This window comes from Diabrotica undecimpunctata, chromosome 6 (assembly GCF_040954645.1).
Source record: "Diabrotica undecimpunctata isolate CICGRU chromosome 6, icDiaUnde3, whole genome shotgun sequence".
In the NCBI taxonomy this organism is placed as follows: domain Eukaryota; kingdom Metazoa; phylum Arthropoda; class Insecta; order Coleoptera; family Chrysomelidae; genus Diabrotica; species Diabrotica undecimpunctata.
Genome location: NC_092808.1, coordinates 25,913,973 through 25,939,591, shown reverse-complemented (window position 1 = coordinate 25,939,591; position 25,619 = coordinate 25,913,973). Strand labels below are relative to the sequence as shown.

The following is a 25,619-nucleotide window of genomic DNA, read 5'->3' as shown; positions in this document are numbered from 1 at the left end:
AATTATCAAATATGGTTATGTACTAAATACAGTCCATCTAATTTACAAACCGTTGCACGTCATTATCTACGTCAGAGATCGAAGTTGACATAGTTGCCAAAGTATAAAAAATTCCTGAATCCATTTTAAATCAAATAGGTCACATAATTATTGCAAAAGTGTACAACAACAGTATACAACAAAATAAATTAATATTTAATGTAAATAAATAGAAACAAAACAAGAGTTAAAAAATAATCTTGTTAAAAACAGTTTGAGCCGCTTGTTTAAAAAACAACATAGTTTAATTAATAGTAAATAATAAAAACAAAACTAAAATGTCAACACCGCAACTATCAAATAAGTGTTACCAATTTATGCCAAAATTTCACCTTCGTTCGATTACAGTTACAGTGTGTTCCGAACAAATGTTCTTCATAAAAACGCTTTATAATGCATTTATACAAACTAAATGAAACATATTGTTGTCTATTTCTTTAAGTTAACATTAATAGAAATCTTTAAATATTAGTTCTACGCGTATATAATAAAATATGTCTAGTGGCTTTAATGCCAGTGTACTCGGCAAAGTGATTCTAAAAAAGAACACACCTACCGCCTAAATATTTCGTGTTGGTATCATGTGACGTCACGGGCTATGACGTCGATGACGTGCAACGGTATGTCAATTAGATGGACTGTATATGGTTAAAAAATTTTGTACTACTTTGCTACAGCTACTACATTTGCCTTTGTATTATTGCTAAAACTTCAGCTTGATTTACTTTTTTCAACAGATTATATTTATTATTTATTGTATTGTACATTTTAGCGGTTGCTAACCGAAGAATCTTCAGACGATGAGGTCGGTTCCGAATCTCCGTTGGACGAAATAGCCATTGCTCCGGAATTTGATAATAGCATCATGGAAAGCAGCGCAATGTTTCCTCCGTCATCTCTTGCCCTAAGGGAGAACAATTCGCAAGTACAATCCAGTGCTAGATCAGATACAAGGTGAGTTCGACTTTACTCAATTCTTTAACCTTCTACTGTAGCAAAACCTTGTTTAACACATTGCCTGCCACGTATCATTTTTAAGAAATTTCATAGGGCGCCACGCCAAATGAGGCCACTTTTTTCAGTTAAAATGATGTGACTATATATAAGTTTTTATATATGATTTTTTTGGTGTGATGCCAGTGAAACTTCATATAAAAGCTTGTGGCGCTCCAAGAAAAAAAGAAAAATTACAAGAAAAAATACTTTTTATTTTTCCAATCCACAAAAAAAAACAAGAACATAAACATGTAAATTCAACAAGTATAAACATTTTTTAAGCGTTTCATACACATACAATCTAATATTGTGTTATCAAATAATAATTTTGTGGAATACTAGACTTAAACAGTCTAATTTTATAAAATTGATATTATTAATAATAAAAAATGTTTTTGGTTATTTAATCAATATAATTCTAAAATTCCTAATATTGGCTCCGTGCGTGACTGACACGACACCTACCGCCTTCATCTGACTGTTTTGGACCTACCAATTTTCAGGTTAAACATATGACATATGTTTGACATTGTTAAATACAGGCGAAATTAACAATTATTAATAATTAACTTTTTAATTATATTTTTTCAGTTTATGTACAAAATAAATATAGTATTAAAAACTGGGTTTCTCAAAATTCATCATAATATATTTTTTTAACCCCAGACGGAAAAGAAAGGGAAAAATCCAGTACTGGCAAATCAAGTTTTTCACGTGAAAGAGGATATAATTAAAAACAGTAATAGTAAAAGGTATGATATAAAAGCTAAAGTCATCAGGCACTCTGCAGTTAGCTTGAAGCCTTATAAAATATCATTTAAGGTAAATTATTTAAATATTTCCTATTTCAATTGCATAAAAATGAGATTATGTGATATTTACTTTTTCATATTAATAGCACGGATCCATCTTTTTCTTTTCTCTAATTTATATGCAATCTTTGGGAACCTATAAAAACTACACTTACTATTTTTGTTATTATTAGCACAATTAAATAAGCAACATGTATTTGCACACATTTTTGATAAAATTTATGCGTAAAAAGATTCCATGATTCCAATTTTGTCATATTTCGCCGCTACGCACGCTGGTATCGTTTCAAGGTACCCCTACCATGGTCACGCACGGAGCGAATAATGATGATTACTTGATTACATTTTTCTGATTATTATACCATGTTGACGCCTATGAAAGATCGAGCAGTTCCGTATGGGTTTCGTATTATTATCTGTGTTAGGAAAATTTGAACTCGAAGATTGACGTTCTGGAAATTTTAAATATAACTAACGTCACTTTATATAAATTGTGACATGAAACGTTTTTACTTTGAAAAATGTTATAGTTGGATTCCAAATGAAACTCTTTTGTAATTCAGTAAAGTTCCCTTTATTAATGTTCGAGTACGTTTTTTCAAGCATCGCTTGAAGAGAACAGCATAGTAACAAAAGAAGGCAAATAGATACAGTATTCGAAAATATTCCCAAATACGATGTGAAAATAGTGCTCGGCGACGCTAATATAAATATAGGAAAAGAAGAAATATATGTAGCCACCATAGGAAAATACAGTCTGCATGAAGTAACGAATAAAAACGGTCATTTCCTAATCCTAAGATTTCGAAACACCAAGCAATATAATCGCTATGAGCACTTACTTCCAACATAAACGAATATACCAAGGAATGTGGAGATCGTTAGATGGGAAAATCATAAACCGAATCCATCATTTGCTCGTCGAAAAAACATTAACCAGTTGAAATAACATAAAATGTTATTTCATGATTTTTTAGGTGTAACTGAACTGACTTAAATTCCTCCAAAAAATATTCATCGATTTTGCAGACGAAGCCACTATATTCATTGTCACCGGGGGCTTTAGTCGTGGACTAATACGCACCCCGATGCGCATCGTCCCGCCTTAAAACATCTTCGATTTTTTCTATTGGTCGAGTAATCCGAAAATGTCATATAGAAATATATAAATATGCGACATTTTCAACTCGATCAGTCTGGTCTCGGCTCTCATATAGGGTCTCCTGTACCCCGGGAGTCTGTTGTCGGAGCTCTGCTCCGGTTCTTCGAACTGAGACTCTGTGGCTGGATTGTCTCCACTCTTTAAAAAGTGTTTTCATTTCATTCCCCATATTGGAAATACCGATAATCCACGAAAGATGGAATCTACGCAGGGGGCACTTCGAATTGACTGATCTAAGTCCCTCTGTAAGGCGCCGTGGGAATGGATAAGTGGCCGTACTTTTTCAGGCCCTTCCTTTCCATCTGGTGATATGTTGGTTATAAATTTATACTTAAAATAACATGTAACTATTATTGGCAATACAATATTCATAATTATTTCTTACTTGCTTATTATACGTTAATATTTTAGTGGATCCAGTGCGGGAGATCTAGGCGAAGTGACTCCTTGCAATGCATCGCCAAATTTATCCACTCTAATGAACATGAGGCCGATAATTTCGAAGAGTGATATGTTAGAAAATTGGAGTTCATATATCCAAGCGAATATGTTACAGACTTCAGCAAACACCTTACAGTTTTTCCATCAGTTTCAGAAACTTGTTACGGTAAGTTATCTTGAGGTACTTTTTAGAATTTATATGGACCGATGACTCTTGGTAGATTATAGGTCGCTCAATGTTCCTTGAGTTCTTTTAATCCATTTAACGCGGTGGATAAATCCGCATATATTCTTTAGGCTTCTTGAATAGGTAAATGGTTATTGGAGACCATATTTGTGGTAAACTTAGTTTTGGTCAAGTTCATTCTGAGGCCCACCTTCTAACATGCAAAGTCCAATTAATTTAACATATAGGTGGCTTCTCCTTAATTATCTGTGATTAGGAGAATGTCATCTGTGAACCGGATAGGCCCTGATTTCAGTGTTTTCAAAGTTTCACCTCTCTTTCCATCTTCTTTGATACCCATCCTATATTGACATCCCATTTAATTTTATTCATTTCAGTTTCCATACTTGTGAATCTCTCCTCGGACAGTAGACTTCTGGCATTGTATGTACTAACGTAAAGAGTTATGGGATTTTTGGGCGCATCCTACTCACCTGGGGTAAATCTGTATTTTTCTGAAGCTATTTTCTTGTGGCATTTTAAATTAATTACTATTTAAATGGGAATAAGCCACAATTAAAGGTTAAAATACGTTTATTGACGTTTCAATTTCCACTTCGGACATTTTGAGAACGATTTCCGAAGTGGAAATTGAAACGTCAATAAACGTACTTTAACCTTTAATTGTGGCTTATTCCCATTTAAATAATAATTAAATCTGTATTTGTTTTAAAATCTGACATCGCGGTTTTGAGGGGTATATTGGCATTTAAAACACCACGCCTGCCAGACTTGTTGGTGAGTGTTCGCAGTATCACAGCCGGTTAAATCAACTTGATTGCCGCCTGCGACTTTGTGGTACCGAACCTGTGAGGAATTGTATTCCTCAGCCACGGGCCACTAATGACACAGCTGCTGACCTGTGTCATGTCCACAGTTGATCCGCGGGTACTTATTTGGCTAATCCTTATTCGTACCTGTCCTGCATATCTACAGGAACTTCCCTATTTACCATTGAGACGCGCCGTGTCGGGGTGGAGGACTCCCCCGCCCAGTCTGTCTTGCGCAGAGTACTGAAGGACCCCTACTTAGTTCAGAGTCCCTCCTTTATGCAAACTGAGACCGGCACGGTAGTTCGTTAGTTCATTAGTAGCAGTCTGTCTTGCGCAGAGTACTGAAGGACTCCTACTTAGTTCAGAGTCTCTCCTTTATGCAAGCTGAGACTGGCACGGTAGTTCGTTAGTTCATTAGTAGCAGTCTGTCTTGCGCAGAGTACTGAAGGACTCCTACTTAGTTCAGAGTCTCTCCTTTATGCAAGCTGAGACTGGCACGGTAGTTCGTTAGTTCATTAGTACATTCTAATAATAAGCGTCTTTGCGGTTCGTAATATAAATTGACTTTGAGAGGTCAGTCCAATGACTGGACCTCTGGTATGGAACATACATGATATTCCTATAATATGCTATATACATACATTTCACATTTACAAACAATACATATATTATATCTAAAATATATACACAATTGCGGTGAATTAGAACACTTATTTATAAATCAGGTCTAATGGTTTTTTACATTTTACTCTTTGAGTTTGTTGACTGTTACCAAGCAAGTTTATTGCCAGGGCATTTGGATGGTTTCTAGACATTTCAGGTACCGAGCACTCCACTGAACTATCACTTCACTGATCCTTGATATTTCTAGATCACAATAAATATCTTTGTTTGACACGAACCATGGGACGTCTGTTACAGAGCGTAACACTTTAGATTGAAATCTTTCCATTACGGATAAGTTTGATTTTACTGCTGTACCCGATAGCTGGATCCCATAAGTTTTATTCACTATATCAACGACTATATGTACTTGTTCTATTGTTAAATGCTTCTCTCTGAAACCAAACTGATGATCTGAGAAAAGATTATTATCAGTTATTATCTTCATAAGTCTTGTCGCTATTAGCTTCTCAAATAGTTTAGCAATTGCCGGTAAGAAAATAATATTATGATAATTCGTGAGGCGATTTACCAGGTTTATGGATCATTATAATATCAGCAATTTTCTATTGAGTTGGTACAATTTTGAGCCTTAGTGAGGCATTTAAAACTTGTGTTATCATAACTATTCCTTTTTCTGGTAACTCTTATAAGATAGTTCCTGTTATAAGGTCATAACCTAGAGCTTTTTTTTACTTCTCTTTTTGTAACTGGTTTAATTTGCTCACCTGGCTATTGGATTGTTGTTAGACTTTCGTAAATAGCTTCATCTTCTTCAGCATTAACAGAGGGTCGAGGTTGAAAAACTTCGTGAAGATATTTTGCAAGTGTCTCTGATCTGTTCTCGTCCATGAGCCGTCTGGGTTTCTTAATGGTGGGATGTGTTTACTGGTTTGTGTTAATTTCCTAGAGGTCTTCCAAAATAAATAATCGGTATCTGCTGTTAATGTTAAATTTAGCAGATAATTTTCAACGTAGAAGTTTTTGTGTTGTAATTTTATATTTTTTAGCAGTCTTGTGGCTCTATTGTAGTTTATTTTATCTTGCTGCTGCCTTGTATTTTACCATATCTTCCTTAGTCGCCTCTTGTCCTTCATTTGGTTTCTAATATTGATGGGACAGTTTTTTTTTATTCTCTATAGCTTCACATTCAGATAATTTAGCAGATAATTTTCAACGTAGAAGTTTTTGTGTTGTAATTTTATATTTTTTCGCAGTCTTGTGGCTCTATTGTAGTTTATTTTATCTTGCTGCTGCCTTGTATTTTACCATATCTTCCTTAGTCGCCTCTTCTCCTTCATTTGGTTTCTAATATTGATGGGACAGTTTTTTTTTAGTCTCTATAGCTTCACATTCTGGAGTGGCATGCCAGGCAGCTTCTTGGATAAGTGTAGTAACTTCGTATACTGCCATGTCGAGTTCAGTAATGCCTAAAAGTTTATGGACTTCTTTGGTAATTCTACTTGGTAACTAAAGTAACATAATAAGATATAATAACAATATAATACATACTAAGATATCCTACCGTATAGAGTTTATATTTTATATTGAAAAGAGTCGCTAATGAGTAATTCAAAAGAAGTACTCCTTATATATTTCTTACGCGAGCTTTATTTAGTTTAGATTAGGAACGTTATATTAGTTTATCTATTTCATTTTATTACTTAAAAATATGAGAAAATGTCCTTAGAAACGTAAGGGTAAACTACACATGTCTAATTCTTTGATCTCAAATTAGTCAATACGAAGATGTCACGATTCCATATAGTATTTTTTCGTGACGATTCCATATAGTATCGCTTTAAAACTAATATGTGTTATATATTCTAGGATATATGTATCTCAGCGATAGAAATAACCAAAGAATCTTGTTCGTACATGTCCCAGTCAGCAATGAGTGGTCTTCCCACCATCCGATTAATTAGTTCCAGGTTACTCTCCATGGTAGATATAGTCAAATATAGAGTTATGGTACCAAACTTGATCTGGTTTAATACGGTAGCGATAAACAATTCGCGATTTATTGAAACTTTGAAGTATGGTATGTTGGAGGTACAGGAACATCTTGAAACGTTCTGTGATAAGAAAGAGCAAGCCAGTATGGTAAGCATTATTTATTTATTTTTTGTTTTCTTTTCAAATAACATATAAAATATTCAGATACAGACAAACCATATAATGTCAAGATTATTTCTAATTAAATGCATTAATTAAGTGAATAAGACTGACATGGTTTAAAGAATATAAAATTTCTTATATGTAAATATAAATTTAAATATAGGTCAAGTAATTAAGTTTTCAGATTGTTGTTAAGATATTATTTTTATTTAGCAATTTTTTATCATTTTTCATTTTTCTTCTTTAATGTACTCTCCTTCATCATCCCTACACCTATCCAAACGAACCTTCCACTATACGAAATGGTGCTACAGGTTATCTTTCGACAGGCTATTGAGTAGCTGAATCAATTTTTGTTTCACGTCCTCTAAACTACTACTACTAGAAAATGTGATTAAATATAAGTGAAATAATTGTGCATCTTTAAGTCAAGTAAGAGGCCTACACTAAAATGTTTGCACAGAGCCATCTAGCGGAACTTACTCGGCTTTGTAACTATGATTTTCGTTAATTTTGACATTTCTTATGGTAAACAACATTGACAGATTGAAAAAATATGCATCATATCAAATACAAACGATTTTGCATGTGGATTTGGCAGTGAGATTTGTAGTCGTTGGACTCCTTATAATTTGACTACTGCCCATAAGGCACGTATCGATTGGTGCCGCACCACGTTCAAAAAATTCAACGCAAATTTGGTATAAATCTTCTTCTTTAGGTGCCGTCTTCTTAGCGAAAGTTGGCGATGATCTCTGCAAAGTCTTCCCTATATTGGGCTTTCCTTATTAAACTTTGAAAGTCTAATCCTGTCCAATCTTTGATGTTGCGCAGCCAGGTCATTTGTCGTCTACCCGGGCCTCGTCTGCCTTCTATTTTCCCTTCTATAATAAGCTGAAGGAAGTTATACCTGTCGTGTCTAAATATGTGTCCAAGATAAGACGTTTTACGCTTCTTGACAATTTCTGTGAGTTCACGTTCTCTATTCATACGCCTTAAAACTTCTTCATTTCTAACGCGGTCGGTCCATGGAATTTTCAGCATACGACGAAATACCCACATCTCAAAGCTCTCTAAACGTCGTAACGAGCTGACTGTTAACGTCCAAGCTTCCACGCCGTGTAATAGTACACTATATACATAACACTTTATCATGCGGTATCGTAATGACAAATCAAGATTACGGGTAGTGAGTAACTGTCGCATCTTTAAGAAGGTGTTTCTTGCCTGTTCTATTCTACATTTCACCTCTTGTTCTTGGTCTAAGGTTTCATGTGTCCAACAGCCTAGATACGAACAGCCTTGGTATGAATAAAATTTTAAATTAAATCAAACAAGCTGCGAAATTTTACATTATCTGTATTGTTAAAATAATTTTTGTGGATTTTAACCAATAATCTATTTTATTTTTAGTTCTGCGATGCTGTCAAGACAACGTTAAAATTGGAAAGACTGAGTGGCCAACAATCTGACTTTCATAACGAACAGTATTTGTTAGATTTAGGAAAAGCGCTTTACAAACTCTACTTTCAACTGCTGTTGCTAATAGAAGCCGGCAACAAAATGGTTTCAATTTTACACAGTAGTCTGAAATCAGCTGATGTAAGTACATTTTGCAGTATTTCTATAATGAATTTTAAATCAAACGGTTCGTGTAGTAGATCATGTAGCAACTGTTATGTATTGCCAATATATGGGAAATGAGTCAATACTCAGAATCTTAAGTAGTTTTTATTATTTAATCCGTTCACATTTTAATTTTATATCCTTACGTAACAGCTATAACAATTAAGAAACATATAAAAAACATTTCGCTACATATATATATATATATATATATATATATATATATATATATATATATATATATATATATATATATATATATATATATATATATATGTGCATTTGTATCCTTCTTGCCTCCGTATATACAACAGACGTCCCTCGCTCCACCAAAACTAGAGGTAGTGTGTGCACATATAATGCATCATTAACCTTATTTTGATGTATATTATAAAGGCAAAGAAAGAGGGGTAATTATTTATTAACCTAATTTTATACAATTATTTTATTTGTGTAGTTCTTGTTTGCCTCCATACAGTGAACGTACTCTATGGACTCATTTGCATATTTTATATGATGTTGCAAGTGCGGTTCCACCTCCGTAGATGTTGCCAAATTTATCGTGTTATTATAGTGATCGCGAAATATGATTCATACTTCTTATACTTATACTTTTTCGTATTTCTAGATTGAAATTTATTTGCCCTTTTTCATTTAGTCTTTTTATTATGTACTGTACAGTTGTTAGGTTTCTGTTCTGTTTTTGTTGTATTTTACCTTCTGTGATATTTTTTAATAGTATTGGTATTGATAAAGATTATTAATGCGTAATCGCTTTCCTCCGGTGGTTTCCCGAGTTCTATGACTTTTTTTCGGCGATTAACAAGCTGGTCGTACTCTGTCTCATTTCTCAGTATAGTACGATTATACACATTATACAGTTTACCTATTTTAGAAATTCGTTTTGCTTTGTGTATAAATATATGTGGTTGTGGTATACATGATCTATTCTGACTTTTATAAATATGTCAGAACTGCCAGGATTAAAAAGGTAAGTTTAAAAATATCTAATTTTAATTTAGACTATAATTTCAATTATTATTACATTATTGTCTTCAGTAAATCAAACAATGATGTTATGGCCAAGGTACCTCGAACAAGAGGGAGGATTTTATTGGAACTTGCTAACGAGTTACAGGAAAATAAAGAAGGTGAGTTATTTTTTCCCAAAAAATTAATAAACGCGGCCAACAATCCCAATCATTTTAACATTAACAGTGTAAACATTTTTCCAAAAATATAATTAGTTTTCTACTTCTTTTATGTTTAGTTAATTAGTATGCCTTTGTAGTACAATCGTATTTTAATCAACGGTACAATTTATACAGTGGCTCACAGTAAATATGATCATTCGTTTAAAATATGTTTATTGCGAAAAATATCTACATTTAAAATTAATAAACTCAATGTTGCAACACAACTTTTAACATAAATAATATGAAAATAAATTAAACAAAAGTCTTCCAACTAAAGAAATTTTAAAAAATTAGTGTGGGTATTTGTTAATACTAATGCTCACAATAAAAATCGCCAATCTCCACTTCATTACCATAATTTAACAGTAGGTAAAATTTTTATAAACGTCTTGTTAGTACTTGGGAGATAATACCTCCTTTGAGCTCGGTTGGAATTGATTTCACTAATTTTTTACTCCATTTTTCTAGAAGAGAAGTTTTAAGATCTTCTTTATTGTGAATATCATGTTTACGGATCTGAACTCAATAAGGAAAACTAAATTACAGAATCAAATTACTAATTGCATTTAAGTCAGCTGATTATCTCGGTGTTTGAATTACCTTCGGTCAGGTACATAATAGCCATTATTTAACAATTTGTGCGGAAGCTTTGAATCGTTATCATTGTAGAAGACAAAAGTATCTACAATACCTAACTTCTCAACGCTTTTATTTAAATTTGTTTTCAATCTATTATGATAAAATTTGCTTTCGTCAAGAAAGAGTACATGTTTGAAGAAGGAAAATCTTTTGCAAGATGGTTCTTGGTAAATTCTGTTAATTTTTGCGTTATTTTGGCTGTCGTAAGATTAGGTATTTACTAGCTATTCTACTATGAAAGTTATTCTTTCGTAATGTCCGTTGTATGTTTTATCTTGTTACAGCACTTTTGTACTTCAATAGTACGCAGTTCTTGAACCATTTTTTATTTTTATTAAAAATAAATCGTTCTTCTCTTATACTTAACGTTTTCGTATTTCTAGCTTAAAATTTATTTGCGACGCTGGTTTCTTGTTTCCATTTTTTTATTATGTTGCACAGTTGTTCGGCTTCTACCCTCTTCTAAACATTCATATTTAATGATGACGTCTACACTATTTGCAGTTATAAAACACTTTTAATTACTAACTACAAAACAAATAAATGAAATAGTATCGACTAAACCTCTTTTGTTTAGGGGAATTCTCCGATATTCGGATTATGACGATGTTTGTTATTATGTATTAGAATTAACAAATATTTTATTTTTTAAATTTAGTGTAGTCGAGATGACTTTTTGTTTAATTCCTTTTCATATTATTTACGTTAAAAGCTGTGTTCCAACATCGAGTTTATTAATTTTTTAATGTTCTTATTGTACGTACTATATTTTTCACAATAAATATATTTATTTATCTTAACGATATCTATATTATTGACGAAGTTACCCTCGCAAACACAATAATAATTATTAGTTTTGAATATTACAAGACTGTAGTAAATGACTGAGTTAAAATACGTTAATATTTTTGGATGTAGATACGAATACCATTATTACAAATCAAGAGCCCGAGCCGGAATATTCTGCTGATAGAAAAAATAATGTGCTGGTAAGATTGTTAAAATTCCTTATTTTGCAATAATGTTATACAGTATTGTACAAAATAAGGAATAAATTCGTTATTTCTTAAGCCGGCGAATTATGATAGTAGGAGTCGTATAATAGCTCATTTGCAAGGTAATTAAGTTCTCTATTCTGTAATATAAACGTCAACATAATGATTTATACAGAATGTCCAATTTTTTTTAATTAAATTAATTTGGACACCCTGTACAAATAATTATGATAATGTTTATACTACTCGATAAAGAATTGAATAACCTTGCAACTGAGTTAGCACATGACCCCTATTTTCATTTAAAAAATCATCGATTACGTCATCACGCCCAGGTGGGTCACGTCATTAGTATGGTATGTATATGTCAAAAAATCATAATTTAAAAATAAACGTCGACCTGTTTCAGGATTTTTCGTTACAGTCGCCGGCTTACGAAATAACGAATTTATTCCTTTCATTTGCACCATACTGTATAATCAAAAACAGTCTTGTTACACTTATTGTTGACGAGATAATTACGCTTAATTTGTAGGAGTGGGTGAAGTCAAATAAATTTAACGTCTACGAAAATGATGATCCCCAAAACAGTGATTCTGATTCCGATAACAGCACTGACGAATACAATCAATCTCACATATCCAAGTCTTATGTTTCCGATTCCGTTGATTTAGATTCTGATGTTAGCTCAAATATTTTGATAATTCAGGAACCAATAGTCGTTAATAGGAGAAATACTGCTGCACTAGATGAATATGTAAGTGAGCATTAAAAAAATAGTATACATTTTATTCAAGTTGCGTTTAAGAAAGTTATCTGGGATTTACCTATCATCCCTTTAATTTTAGAAAGAAAAAATTTCGAATAAAAGGAACAAGAAAAGGACTGTTTGCAAATTTTGTAAGAATAATGTAACTAATTTTGAACGACATCTAGTTAGACATCATTCTGACAAAAAAGAGGTGAAAGATCTCTCAAATTATTCAACAAGGTCGAAGGAAGACAAAAATATACGAAGATAAATTGTATCTCTATTGCGATATGAAACTCAATTTGAGGCATTTATACAGAATGACAAAATAGATTCTAATCGATTACCCTGCGTTTATTGTAAACGTATAGTTGCTGTAAATTACTTACGTCGCCATTACAAAACGTGTGCTACCAAACCCATAAATGAAACTGGCCATAAAATTCAGCATCGTGCTCAATCTCAAACTCTAGTTGCTTGTGCTGATCTTTCTATAAATACAGCAGCTACTTTAAGGCTTAAAAATGAAGTATTTGCAAAAATGAAAGCAGACCAAATATCATTAGTTGCAAAAAGAGACCCATTAATTCGACATTTTGGGGAAAACTACTTAAAAAACATAAGCGCGCTCAAATATCGATCGCTTGCTCTAATAAAATGAGGGAATGCTCTAGATTACTAATTGAAATGCGCCGACATACCGAGAAGAAAAATTTACCTTTTTTTGACATATTAAACCCTATGCTCTTTGATACCGTTGTAGCAAGTGCAAGACTAATCAGCGGTTACAACGAGGAAACTAAAATCTATAAAGCTCCAAGTTTGGCCATGCATTTGGGAACTACACTAAAGCAAATATGTGATTTGTGTAGTCATTTGTTAATGAAAGATCACCCCGATATTTTGTGTAACGATAAAGACGCAAAACTAAAAGAATTGAAGAGATTTAAGTTGTTAGTGAATAGTCAGTGGAGTTTTGAAATATCGTCATTAGCTGTGAAAGATCTTGCGGAAAAAAAGTGGAATAAACCAGTTTTATTACCTCTGACAAAAGATATAATAAAATTTAGAAATCACGTTGTAAACTGCGCAGAAACTAATTTTGAACTCTTACAGCAAGATTGGACAAATCAACAAGCTTTTAAGAAAGTAGTTGATTCTGCATTATCACTAACTATTCTGTTTAATAGAAGGAGGATAGGAGATGTTCAGTATGTAACTATAGATTCATATTTAAAAAATTTCGCATGTGTTGACCAAACAGAGTACTTAGAGCAACTAACTGAATCTGAGAAGCTTTTATCAAATACATACAAGAGAGTTGTAGCTGGCGGAAAAGTAGTAGACCCATTATTATACTCTTTCCAAAAAATCTACAAGCATATATCGACTTAACACTGCAAATTAGAAACGAAACCAACATGCTACCTAAGGAAAATCAGTATCTGTTTTCTTATCCTAGCTCTAAATCTCAGTGGGTTAGAGCAGATGTCGTCATCAAAAAATTTGCGAATGCAAGTGGCGCAGAAAATCCTGTAGCACTGACGTCTAATCGCTTACGTAAACAAATAGCAACAGTAATGCAACTAATTAATTTATCGAAAGAAGAATACGCTCATTTTGCACAATTTATGGGACACACCGAAAAGACGCACAGGGAATATTACGAGTAAGTTACATTATTGATATATATCATTGAAAATGCTCAACAACTAATTAAAAAAAAATTAATTTGTTAAATTTTTTGCTACTACTAATTAATACTTAAAAATTTTTTTATTCAAATAAATCATTTGTAAATAATAGCGGATTTTCATTAGAATTTTCATTCAAAGTAAAATATGAAGCAAAATACCGAGGTGCAAAAAAGTTAACAGCAGAATTGTACAATAATCACAACGACAATAATTTGAGTGACAGTTCGTGTCGTATGCGTTTTGTCAGATCACATAGAAATAGCAGTAATAAAAGTAGTTTTAGACTACATAGTACTCTGAATAGAAATTCTAACATCCGATATAAGGTAAACATTATTTTTAATAATTTTTTCCTCTAGTCTGAATTACGTCATTGAAAAATTTGTAATGATTTTTTTTTCTTGTTACTTGCTTGCAGAATAACGCAGGGCGCTTACCAAATGGCAAAGATGTCAAAAATACTTGTGTTATTCGATAAGGGTCAGGGCCTTCAATACAAGGGAAAGTCTTTAGAAGATATTGATATTGATCCTACCAAGGATTTGGTCGAACCATGTGATAATTTCGATGATGACAGTCTATCTGAGCCACCAAACGATCGACCAGATAATTATGTTTGTGAAGACAGTGAAGTATTGGACAGGGACAATAGCGATAACGAGACAACAACTAAGCAGAAAAAGCATAAGAAGAAAGATTGCAGTACTTCAGGTATGATTAAAAAGAAGGCGAAGAATATCAAAATACGTTGGACAGAAAAACAGAAAAAATGTGTTAAGTCATATTTTAAAGGTCATATTCAAAATAAAATTGCACCAAAAAAAGAGGAATGTCAAACATTAATTGATGAACAACCCATCCTATTAAAAAATTTAGATTGGGTTAAAGTAAAAACTTTTGTTTATAATAGCTATAGAAATACAGTGTTTTAGGCGTTTGCGGTAGCTTAGGTACTTATTCTACATTACTGAATGTTCTATTTTTTTACTTTTATAGTAGTTTTAATATTAGGCACTAGATTACTTTTTAAATGTTATAGTTTTATATTTTGTAACCTCTATTACAATTAATCTCTTTAATGTTTAAATAAAGTTGTTAAATTTACATTATGGTTTTTAATCTTAGCACCGATAGAAAATAGACCATATATGTCAACCTAGCAAGGAATCTTCGAAGTAGTAAATAGTTTCATATGCCTGGGGTCTCTAATAACAAACGAGGAGGATGTAACAAAGAGATACGTAGAAGGTTGACTATTGCAAGAACAGCTATGATGAAACTGGTAACAATTTAGAAAAATTCAACCATAACAATACACAAAAAACTACGGCTGCTAAGGGCACTCATTTTTCACATAGCTACATATACATCCGAAACGTGGACCTTGAACTAAGCGGATAGAAAAAAAATAGATGCTTATGAAATGTGGGATACCGCGGTATGTTAAGAATATCTTGGGATGATCATCGAACTAATGTATCGATGCTAAAATAACTCAAACAGTAAAAGATATATTGCTTAAACAAATACAACAGAGATATTTGCAGTATTTTGGACAATTTGCTAGAAGAACAGGCACGATGGAAAAACTTATAATCGGGGGCAGAGTTAAAGGGAAAAAATCTTGGAGAAGATCTCCAAACCGTCGGGTGGATCAAACAGAAACACTGATTAACCAAGAGTTACATGACGCCGAAGAACTAACCCAGGACCGGAAAGGATGGAAAGAAATCATAAAAAAAACTATAAAATCCTGATGATGTCACCAAATCCCAAAAGGGATTGGGAAGGATGAGCAAGGGAGCTCGCATATTTATTCACAACGTAAAATTTTGTCAGGTCAGAGAGGTACGTGTAGCAAACACTTTTGCCACAAGTTGTGCGTGCCGATGCTTTTAGATAAACCCAAAAACGTACCGAAGTTTAAAAAAACTGTACGCATAATATGAGCAACATTAACATCAAAATAAAGGAATAAGAATAAGAACAATGTTAATAAAACATAAAATTGTAAGTTACGTTTATTACAATAAAAGTATGCTTCATAATAATGTAGGTGCTATTACTATTGAAAGCAATGTACGCGTAAAAAATGTTAAATCTTGTCCTTTTAGACTTTCTAATTTAAATCCCGGGCTTACACTTTTTCCTCTAAATCTAACTTACACGATTTTATAAATAGATAAAATAGATACCTACTTAGGATCTGATAAATTTAAGATTACCCCGTAACAATACCTATTTAGTCAAATGCATACTTGCATGACAATTTCTATCGCGGTTCTCAAAAGTGAAACAATAAATATTAGCGTTTCAGTTTCTTATGACTATTCATAATAATTATTGTATATCAGGTCCCGACTACATTACGCGATTAAATTATTGCGATGTTGCCACCGCTAAGAGGCGAAGTGAACCGCTGAACATAGCGTGTATATCGGAGGCGGCGTCTACCTTTGGCTAACGACAGAGTATACACGTGTAACAAGCTGCGCCTCTGACGCCAGATACGGTAAACTAAAATGTATATCGAGAGATGACTTTGACTCGATTTTGCCTCTAGTTAAAAAATTGTCAAACGCCTTATACAGACGAGTTAGCAACTATATGCACAAGAAACATGACTGTACGTGTTCGCCTCCGATTTCGGAGGCGAACCCGTAAAATCGGAGGCAAACTCGAACTAAGGATGTAGCAATCGGAGGTGTATGGGTAGCAAATGCATATATATATATATATATATATATATATATATATATATATATATATATATATATATATATATATACAATATACATAAAATAAAAATGTTATACATTCCGGGGTTCGAGTGAATGGATTCCTTGAGGGGAAGGTGGTTTTCACCTTAATTTATAGAGCTTTCCTGTATCTGATATCTGGTAGTTTTTAATATAAATAAAACTTACTTACTGGGGCCTGATGATGGGGCAAATATTGTAAGCCTTGAAACCGGTAGCCCAAAATTTACCATCATTAAATAATAACAACTACTTAAGATTGTGAGCATTGACTCATTTCCCTTATACTGGTATTATGGACTCACATCGGCAACCTTTTCATCATTTGTTGTGTTTTAGTTTAAAGATGTAACTGGTGATATGATGTCAATTAGAAGCGCTTTGACCAGTTCCTACGAAGATACTGACGCCGATGGTGGGATTTCATCTGCTATGTTTGGTCGAGTGAGTTCGGAAAATCTGATATCCGATTTATGCGGTTTGATAGAAAATGAAAAATGGACGTCCGTTATCTTATATTTCAAGTGCAATAAAGAAGAATTTGTAAAAGAATTTGAGGAATTATGTGATAGAGAGAATGACGTCCTTACTATTTTGAATATATACTGCAAAAAGTTGGTCCATGACAAACCTGGTAAGATAAAATCGTTTGAATCCTATTTTCTTATATCAAGTAAATCAATATATAGTCCCGAACATAGAATTAGGGTCCCCCCGTAATTTGAAGTTATTATAGAAAACACACAGTTTTATTCGGTATGGGCTTGATAACTCAGACGGTAGATTGTCTGATTCTCACGCAGAAGGCCGGAAATCTATCCCCAGCTCCGGCGAAAACATCTAGATGTTTTTAAAATATATACCTACTGGTCCCAGGTAGATTCAGCCTGAATAAAATGAGTACCTTGGGGCGTATCACTGGGCTCTGTTACCTTTTTTTTTTGTCTTTACAGAGGGGGGTCTGGAATCTTCAAAAGACATATCAGCCCAGGACGCCGTCTGACTGACCTTAGTGCAGGATTCGTTTTTCGTACTCCCGGCGATAGTTCCCGAGGTACTTTAAAATGCCTTCTCGTCGCCGCGTCTACGCCGAACGCCTACCTGCTAAACCAGACCCTCCTCTTTCATTCAGCGATCCGGAAGCGGAATGGCCGCTGTAAGGCCGGCATCACTTCCGAAGCACTACCTTTATTCATTCATTCTCCATTCATACACATCCACACTCCATTCATCAGCAAGGAGGCTCCCTGTCTCGTTCCAGGCAGCGCATAGAAGACTCTCATCGCTCCTAGTACGGCATCATTCCAGGACGGGAATTTCCTTCTTCCCCACAGTCTGACTCACGCCTATCTAACTCATACAGTGTGACCCCCTTCTCTAGCTTCAATTTCCAGCATCTTTCACTCTTACCTTTGCCATTGGTCCAGCTGTCTTTCTTCCTCTTTCTTTTTCTTGATCACTGCACGGATATAGCTGTGGATGTTGGTCCAACCTGATTTATTTTCGATCATTCTCTCAATCATTTCTCTCACTGTAACAAAATTCACACCTGTCTCTCTCTCCATTCTGTTCCTTTCTACTATCCATCTGCTGCAATCTAACATCGTATGTGTCAGTGTCCGAGTATCCACAGTATAGGCATTCATCTGTATCAGCCTTTCCGAACCTAGAGAGGTAGGCCCTAAAACACCCGTGTGCTGTGAGCACCTGCGTCAGGAAATAATCCAGTCGCCTGTGGTCACAGTCCACCCAATCTCTTATGTTCGGGATCAGCATTTTCGTCCACTGTGCCACATCCTCCGTGTTGTTCCATTCTTCTTGCCATCTTTCAATTGACCTTTCCTTTTCCTGTCTTCTCTCGGCCACAGTAAGGTTTGGGCCTCTTCTCTCATAGAGCTCTTTTCTTTCCACCGCCAAAACAACACAGTCCTGCAGGCGCATGCCACTCGCTTGTTCTGTCCACGTGTGTCATGAGCCTCCTGTAGGTCGTTGTCTCTAACGCCTCGCCTCAGACTGGTGCCGCATTGAGGACGATCGACTTCTTTTCGGATTTGGGTCCACCAATGTTGGTCATCACCCTCCCCATCGCAGCTGCAGTATTCACAGCCTTCCGGACCACCTCCCAAACCACCAATATGGCATCCTGTTGACATCTTGGCGACCAATCTTGCTTCCTTCCATCGCTTCTTTAATGACTCTCTCCAGGCTTTCCACCGTCGGTAATTGACCTTGCATTATGCTCACGCTCCATTTAATCAGCTCTTCTTATACTTTCCAGTCATTCCCATCGCCGCATATGCCCCCCGACGTCCCGGACGCACGGACCGTGTTAGTGGTCCCCGTTCCGGTTATCGAGAACTCGATGTACTGTTGTTCAGTTCCGGTGTAGTCTGGCAAAACCTTCCAGTCTCTTGCTTTCGCCGCTATTCCTTGTGTCGCCATGGTCTGTTAACTGGCTCTGTTACCTGGCCCACTCAATTATTATAAGACAGTTTACTAACTAATTGCTTGAATAAAAATAGTTTTTGTTGTTTCGAAAAGAGTTTGATAAAAAAAAGGAGGGCCTCTCACTCGAATTCATAAAAACCGTTAACAGCATAGTGTTAGTTTCTGTGTTTTTATCTGTCATGTGCAACGTGTTTTTGCAGTGTTTTCGTTGTTAATGTATTGCAATGATCAATTCTGTTGTTGTCGCAAGAATTCTGGTAGCTTAGATGGCCATGATCAGTGCGAGAAACGTTGATGTAAAATTTTGTACTATGCAACGAATATAACAACGGTACGAAAAGACTAAACTACTACATAGATGACCTTGATTCGGAGCGAGGCAGGTCTACATCTAGAAATGATTTTATCGTTTCTAGTGCTTTGAGAAACCGAACGGTCAAAATAATAAGTTTGACGTTTTGATTATTTATTTAAAAATAGTTCCACTAAAAAATTGATTCTTCCCCAGAAGAGAGTCTTTTTGTAATTTCTCATACTACATATTTCAACTATCAAACCCCTCTATACACTTCACTTATGAGGAAAAATTTATTTTATATTAACTTGATTGGCCTACTTCTCGTTTTCGCAGATTTTCCATATTTATATGATAACGCTACAACACTGCAAAAAAGTAACCTGTAAATTATATACAACTAACTTCTCTGTTTTTGCATTTTTTCGATGTTTGCCACTGCGCTCCCAGATTTGGCGTCTCTTTACTATCTTGGCCTATAGTACACACTAATACTATGAAGTTTTTTTATTGGTTTTTAATTATTTTATTTTTCAGAATATTATGTGATAAGTAACCAAGAGCCCGATCTGTCGGACGTATTCGGAAGACTGTTTCAAGTATCAGCAGCCGTTTCTGATCTCGAAGGAATCCTTAAGGAACAACCCAGTAAATCTGCTGATGCGCCAAAATAGTTAATAAAATTTTCTAACACTTAATATTAACGATTTAATGTTTAGGATTTTAAGATTTAATGAATTTGCCGTCTTACAAAAAGTTTCACTGATAAGGTAGTAAAAAAACACCAATTTAAGGAAATAATCGTAATAAATGTTAAGATATATTTACTAGAACTTAGTTTAATATTCATTTGGAGAATTATTTATTAGCCAATTTTTTTAACTCTTCAAACATTTTTCATTATTAATTTAAAAGATAAATAGTTTAGTTGCTATTATTTTTTAGTGTAATTGAAAATTATCATCGCTGTAGCATACGCCACATATGTCCACTATTTAGGTGATTTCATGATCTATCGATTTTTATAATTTTCACTAGTTTTCAGAGCTTTAATTATCCGTGCAATGTGTGAATCGACTTATCGACTTCCTTTAGTACGTTCTTTGGCATGTAGTACTGTCATGTTAAACATTTCGTATCATTTAATCGGGTTATATATATTGTCCAATTTTATTTAAAGTTAGGTATACTCTCTACAACGTCTTTCTCTCTGCTAATTGTTTTCAGAATAATGGATACTGCACGCAATCTTTTATATTTTGGTTCACTCTCCCCCCTTGCACATTCAATATTGTTTTTATCGATTTTATCTTCATCTAAAACAATTTTTCTAATAAAATTTTGCTAGATTCACTTATTTTCGTCTCTATTGCGTAAAGTGAATAGTACTGATACATTTCATTATCAATTAATAATATTAAGAGGTCTTAATAAATAAAATGATTGATAACGACTGTATTTCTTCACATGTACAAATAAAAGTGTGTTTTAAGAAAAATAAGTTAGATTTGTGTAAGGATTGGCCGTTTGTGTACATATAGTATGTACCTATAGCTTGATATTTCAGTAATAGACATTTTGGAGTGGCTTTTTCGTGTCTCTTATAGCGTTTCAATAACTTCCAATACCTAGTTATAGAATCGCGAATTTTGTTCTGACACCTGAGCAAATTTACAATGCAGATGAAAGTGGGTTATTTTGACTCATATTATCCGACCACACATTGTTGTCATCTCAAGAAAATAACGCTCCTGGTCGAAAAATTATGAAAGAGAATCATCTATGCCTTGTGCAAATGCTTCAGGGACACAAACTTCATTTGCTTGTTGTGGGGACGGTTGATCTTCCCGTATGGTATCAAGGACAAAAAAGTGCATGGGTGACAAGAGATTTGTTTTTGGATTGGTTCAAAACTGAATTCGTCCCTGATGTTCTTGTTCAATACGACAGCTATGATTCAACCAATGGACCAGAATGTCATCCAGACCACAAAACTGCGCCATCGAAAAGCTTTGTCGTGTTCGAAATGTTTAACATTTCGTATCATTTAATCGGGTTATATATATTGTCCAATTTTATTTAAAGTTAGGTATACTCTCTACAACGTCTTTCTCTCTGCTAATTGTTTTCAGAATAATGGATACTGCACGCAATCTTTTATATTTTGGTTCACTCTCCCCCCTTGCACATTCAATATTGTTTTTATCGATTTTATCTTCATCTAAAACAATTTTTCTAATAAAATTTTGCTAGATTCACTTATTTTCGTCTCTATTGCGTAAAGTGAATAGTACTGATACATTTCATTATCAATTAATAATATTAAGAGGTCTTAATAAATAAAATGATTGATAACGACTGTATTTCTTCACATGTACAAATAAAAGTGTGTTTTAAGAAAAATAAGTTAGATTTGTGTAAGGATTGGCCGTTTGTGTACATATAGTATGTACCTATAGCTTGATATTTCAGTAATAGACATTTTGGAGTGGCTTTTTCGTGTCTCTTATAGCGTTTCAATAACTTCCAATACCTAGTTATAGAATCGCGAATTTTGTTCTGACACCTGAGCAAATTTACAATGCAGATGAAAGTGGGTTATTTTGACTCATATTATCCGACCACACATTGTTGTCATCTCAAGAAAATAACGCTCCTGGTCGAAAAATTATGAAAGAGAATCATCTATGCCTTGTGCAAATGCTTCAGGGACACAAACTTCATTTGCTTGTTGTGGGGACGGTTGATCTTCCCGTATGGTATCAAGGACAAAAAAGTGCATGGGTGACAAGAGATTTGTTTTTGGATTGGTTCAAAACTGAATTCGTCCCTGATGTTCTTGTTCAATACGACAGCTATGATTCAACCAATGGACCAGAATGTCATCCAGACCACAAAACTGCGCCATCGAAAAGCTTTACGCTCCAACATTCTTGCTGACGAGCAAAATGGAACTGATCTGGTAGTAGCTTTGAAGAAAATTAATCTCAAGGACGTCGTTTTCAATTTGGCAAATTGTTGGTCATCCATTTCACAACATTTGATTCAACTTTCTTGGAAAAACTTCAGCCCAAACTTAGTGGCTGTTGACGACTCTTCATCCCCTTGTCGCTCAGCATAATTACTGAATCTGAGGTTCGAGAATGGGCATCAGGTGGCTGTGACAAAGAAATTGACACCCAAGAAATGCTCACGGATGAAGAAATTGTAAGGGCCATTCAAAATGAAGAAACGGAAGAGGAGGATGTCGATGATGAACCACTTGTTTCAAAAACTTCTGCTGCTGAAGTTGTTAAAGCCCTGAACACGGCCACCAGTTGGGCAGAAGACAACCTCAACAGCAGCGAGCAGATCATGATGCTGAGGTGTATAAAAATCAGAGCCGTTGATCAGCACGTCGAGACTGGCGCCCAGTCTCGACGTGCTAGAAGGACATAGCTAGACAGGCAAAGACCCATCCAGGGTTGTGATGCCAAAGAAGAAAGAAAGAATTACAAATGGAAAGTTTTTAATCAAAATTAATGAATATACACATTCATTATTCATGAATGTGAGCTATTAATAATGAGTGGTAGGGATTTTTATGTAGTATGTTTCTGATACTGATTGTCAAAATATTCTCAAACTCAGTGAATCGACGGTGTGAGTAGCTTGAATGTGAGAGAGTTCATATACCGGCTGGGTTGAAGCGTAGTGCTTTCGTAAAAACGTCATAAAATGTTTCGTCTGGTGAAAATAGCTGAATAAACAATTTTAATTGAAAATCCGTTATATTTGAGGTTTCTATTTCCATCTTAGATTTTGACAACGATTCTGGAGTTGGAAATCGAAATGTCAAATGTAACGGATTTTCAATTAAAGTTATGCTTCATTTCCATTAAATATCGTAGATAATATTCATTTTAGTTGAACTGACGGAAAAAGTCGGGGAAATAGAACCTAACCTAAAAGGGTGTATCTCAAGGAAAGACAACTTTAGGGAATGAGTATTTTAGTAAATCCACACTCACTTCCCCCTTTCATTTACATTTTTAGAAGTGGTTATAATCAAGTTCGTGTGTATATTTTATAATTATATTGTAATAGTTTGAAAATTATTTGTAGTTATTTATTTTTATGAGATACGTCTATTTGGCTAAGGATCAGCCTTAAAAGTAAAAGACTTACCTCAAAAATGTAAGACTATCTTTCTTAAATGTTTTCTTAAAAAATACATCTACTAATTAGAAATTAATCTAAAACTTTTTATTATTGTAGTTTTATAAAATAATGCTCCTAATTTATTAAAAATATTGTTTCTTACCTTTTCATTGACTAAAACAACAAGATAATAACAATTCTCAAGGTTTAAAATACATCAAACACATTTATTTAGGTGCATGATGAAATAATGAATTTATTCATCTTTTTATTAAAATGTAACTAAGTAACTATTTAACTATAACTATAAAAACAACTCTAACAATATGAAATATTTATCAAATGCAATACAACTACATATTAAACTATTATTTAAACAAAAAACTTAGACTATACATTACAATTATTATTTGATTTTATTTCTCTGGAATGAAAATATTTCAAAGAACTCATCCGACAATTTTGGAATAGAATTAAAAGTCAAATCAACATAATTATGTTCCAACATAATTTTTTAATGGTGTCCAAACAAGATTTAAATATTTCTAGTTTTTAGCCAATCTATCATTTTACTCGTTCTTGATGCGGATTTTGCGGCTTTATTCTCTTGAGTATTATGATAGATGCATTGTCCATTACCATGACTTTACTTGAAAGTAAATGCGTTTCATCAGTAAACACAATAAATCTTTTTTCGTTTCTAAATTATTTAATCTATCTTAAATACTGTAATCTTGAGTATTTTGTGTATGTTTTTCCATCAAAAGTTTTCGAATCCGAACAGAATCCGAGATTCTTGATTTCCAACCGCATATACTTTGACTTCTTTGTAATCAAATTGTTCAACAAATCTGTTATGAATTTTATTTACAGTGGCTACTTGTTTTTTAGTTATATGGAAATTAATAATCTGCCGACGTAACAGTCCTCGTTTAACTCTTTGTAATCTTATTTTTGAATATGTTTTTCCACCTCTTATTAGAAGTAACAACACCGGATATATTTACTGCCACAATTCTGTTCAACTGAGTGTCTGTGTCGTTAAATTTCAAACACAATTTCAAACTTATCTAAGAAATTTTAACAATTGAATATTAAATCGTATTTGTTCAATTCTTCGAATTTCAACGCTGTATATCTACTTCACGATTTCGTATTTGTACGATCTTAAAAAATCGATAATTAGTCTGGTAAATGCGTTAATATTCTTGCAATCAAGTCATTATAACAGTCAGTGGCGTGGCTACAAAGAACATCATAACATTATATTCATGAAAGTTAAATTATTTATATCTCTTTAATGAATAATTATTAATTATGTCTTATTTTACCTTTTTCGAAGTGCTTTTTAGTTATTGGTATTATATATTGGTATATATAAGATGACATATTGATTTATTATCAAAAAGTAGGCTTATATTGCTAATTTCTATTCTTAATATTATTAAAACATTTATCTACTTTTTTTTGTATATCTGTTTGATGTAAAATCAATAAATGTCTAAATGTCTCATTATTTTTGTTTTATTCATAGTTTTTTACTCAACTATGAAGTCGAGATTCCAGCCAAAATAAACACTGATAAATGGGACCACGATGTACTAAATAAACCCGAAGCAAAGAGAAAATGTGAACATTGGATTAGTGATAATATAAGCTACCTAACGAGGAAGTTAACAGACATAAATGAAAGGTGGAAAGAAATAAAAGATAAAATAAACATTGTAGCAAACGAAATAGTAGAGAAGAAGAAAACAATAAAGAAGGATAAAGACTGGTATGACTAAAAATGTGAAACATTAAGAGTAATAAAAAACATCACCAGAATCACATGGTTGAACAA

At 33.7% G+C, this 25,619-nt stretch overlaps 2 protein-coding genes and 1 long non-coding RNA gene across 4 annotated transcripts in view; all 3 read left to right on the top strand.

Annotated features, from left to right (window-relative positions):
• Positions 1-25,289, top strand: part of fry (microtubule binding protein furry) — a 192,596-nt gene extending 167,307 nt beyond the window's left edge. For both annotated transcript variants that reach the window (XM_072534500.1, XM_072534498.1), the window contains exons 36-41: positions 812-993; positions 3,421-3,616; positions 6,943-7,215; positions 8,644-8,832; positions 17,233-17,527; positions 20,174-25,289. In XM_072534500.1, the coding sequence (XP_072390601.1) occupies positions 812-993; positions 3,421-3,616; positions 6,943-7,215; positions 8,644-8,832; positions 17,233-17,527; positions 20,174-20,310 (1,272 nt within the window). In that variant the 3' untranslated portion in view covers positions 20,311-25,289. The remainder of the gene's footprint in view (positions 1-811; positions 994-3,420; positions 3,617-6,942; positions 7,216-8,643; positions 8,833-17,232; positions 17,528-20,173) is intronic.
• Positions 11,608-13,758, top strand: LOC140442609 (uncharacterized). Its single transcript, XR_011951081.1, has 3 exons — positions 11,608-11,680; positions 12,222-12,443; positions 12,535-13,758. It is a non-coding gene; the product is annotated as an uncharacterized lncRNA (long non-coding RNA).
• On the top strand, positions 13,795-15,139 carry LOC140442608 (uncharacterized). Its single transcript, XM_072533614.1, has 2 exons — positions 13,795-14,106; positions 14,553-15,139. The coding sequence occupies exons 1-2, from the start codon at positions 13,859-13,861 to the stop codon at positions 15,064-15,066; spliced, it is 762 nt and encodes a 253-aa protein (XP_072389715.1). The 5' UTR covers positions 13,795-13,858; the 3' UTR covers positions 15,067-15,139.
• Positions 25,290-25,619: the final 330 nt, after the last annotated feature.

What these genes read in the sequence shown, in the direction of transcription:
- LOC140442608 (XM_072533614.1), top strand. Translation starts at nt 13,859, where the DNA reads ATGCTACCTAAGGAAAATCAGTATCTGTTTTCTTATCCTAGCTCTAAA. An exon ending in ACGCACAGGGAATATTACGA is followed by an intron (nt 14,107 to 14,552) that starts GTAAGTTACATT and finishes ACTTGCTTGCAG; the next exon opens with AATAACGCAGGGCGCTTACC.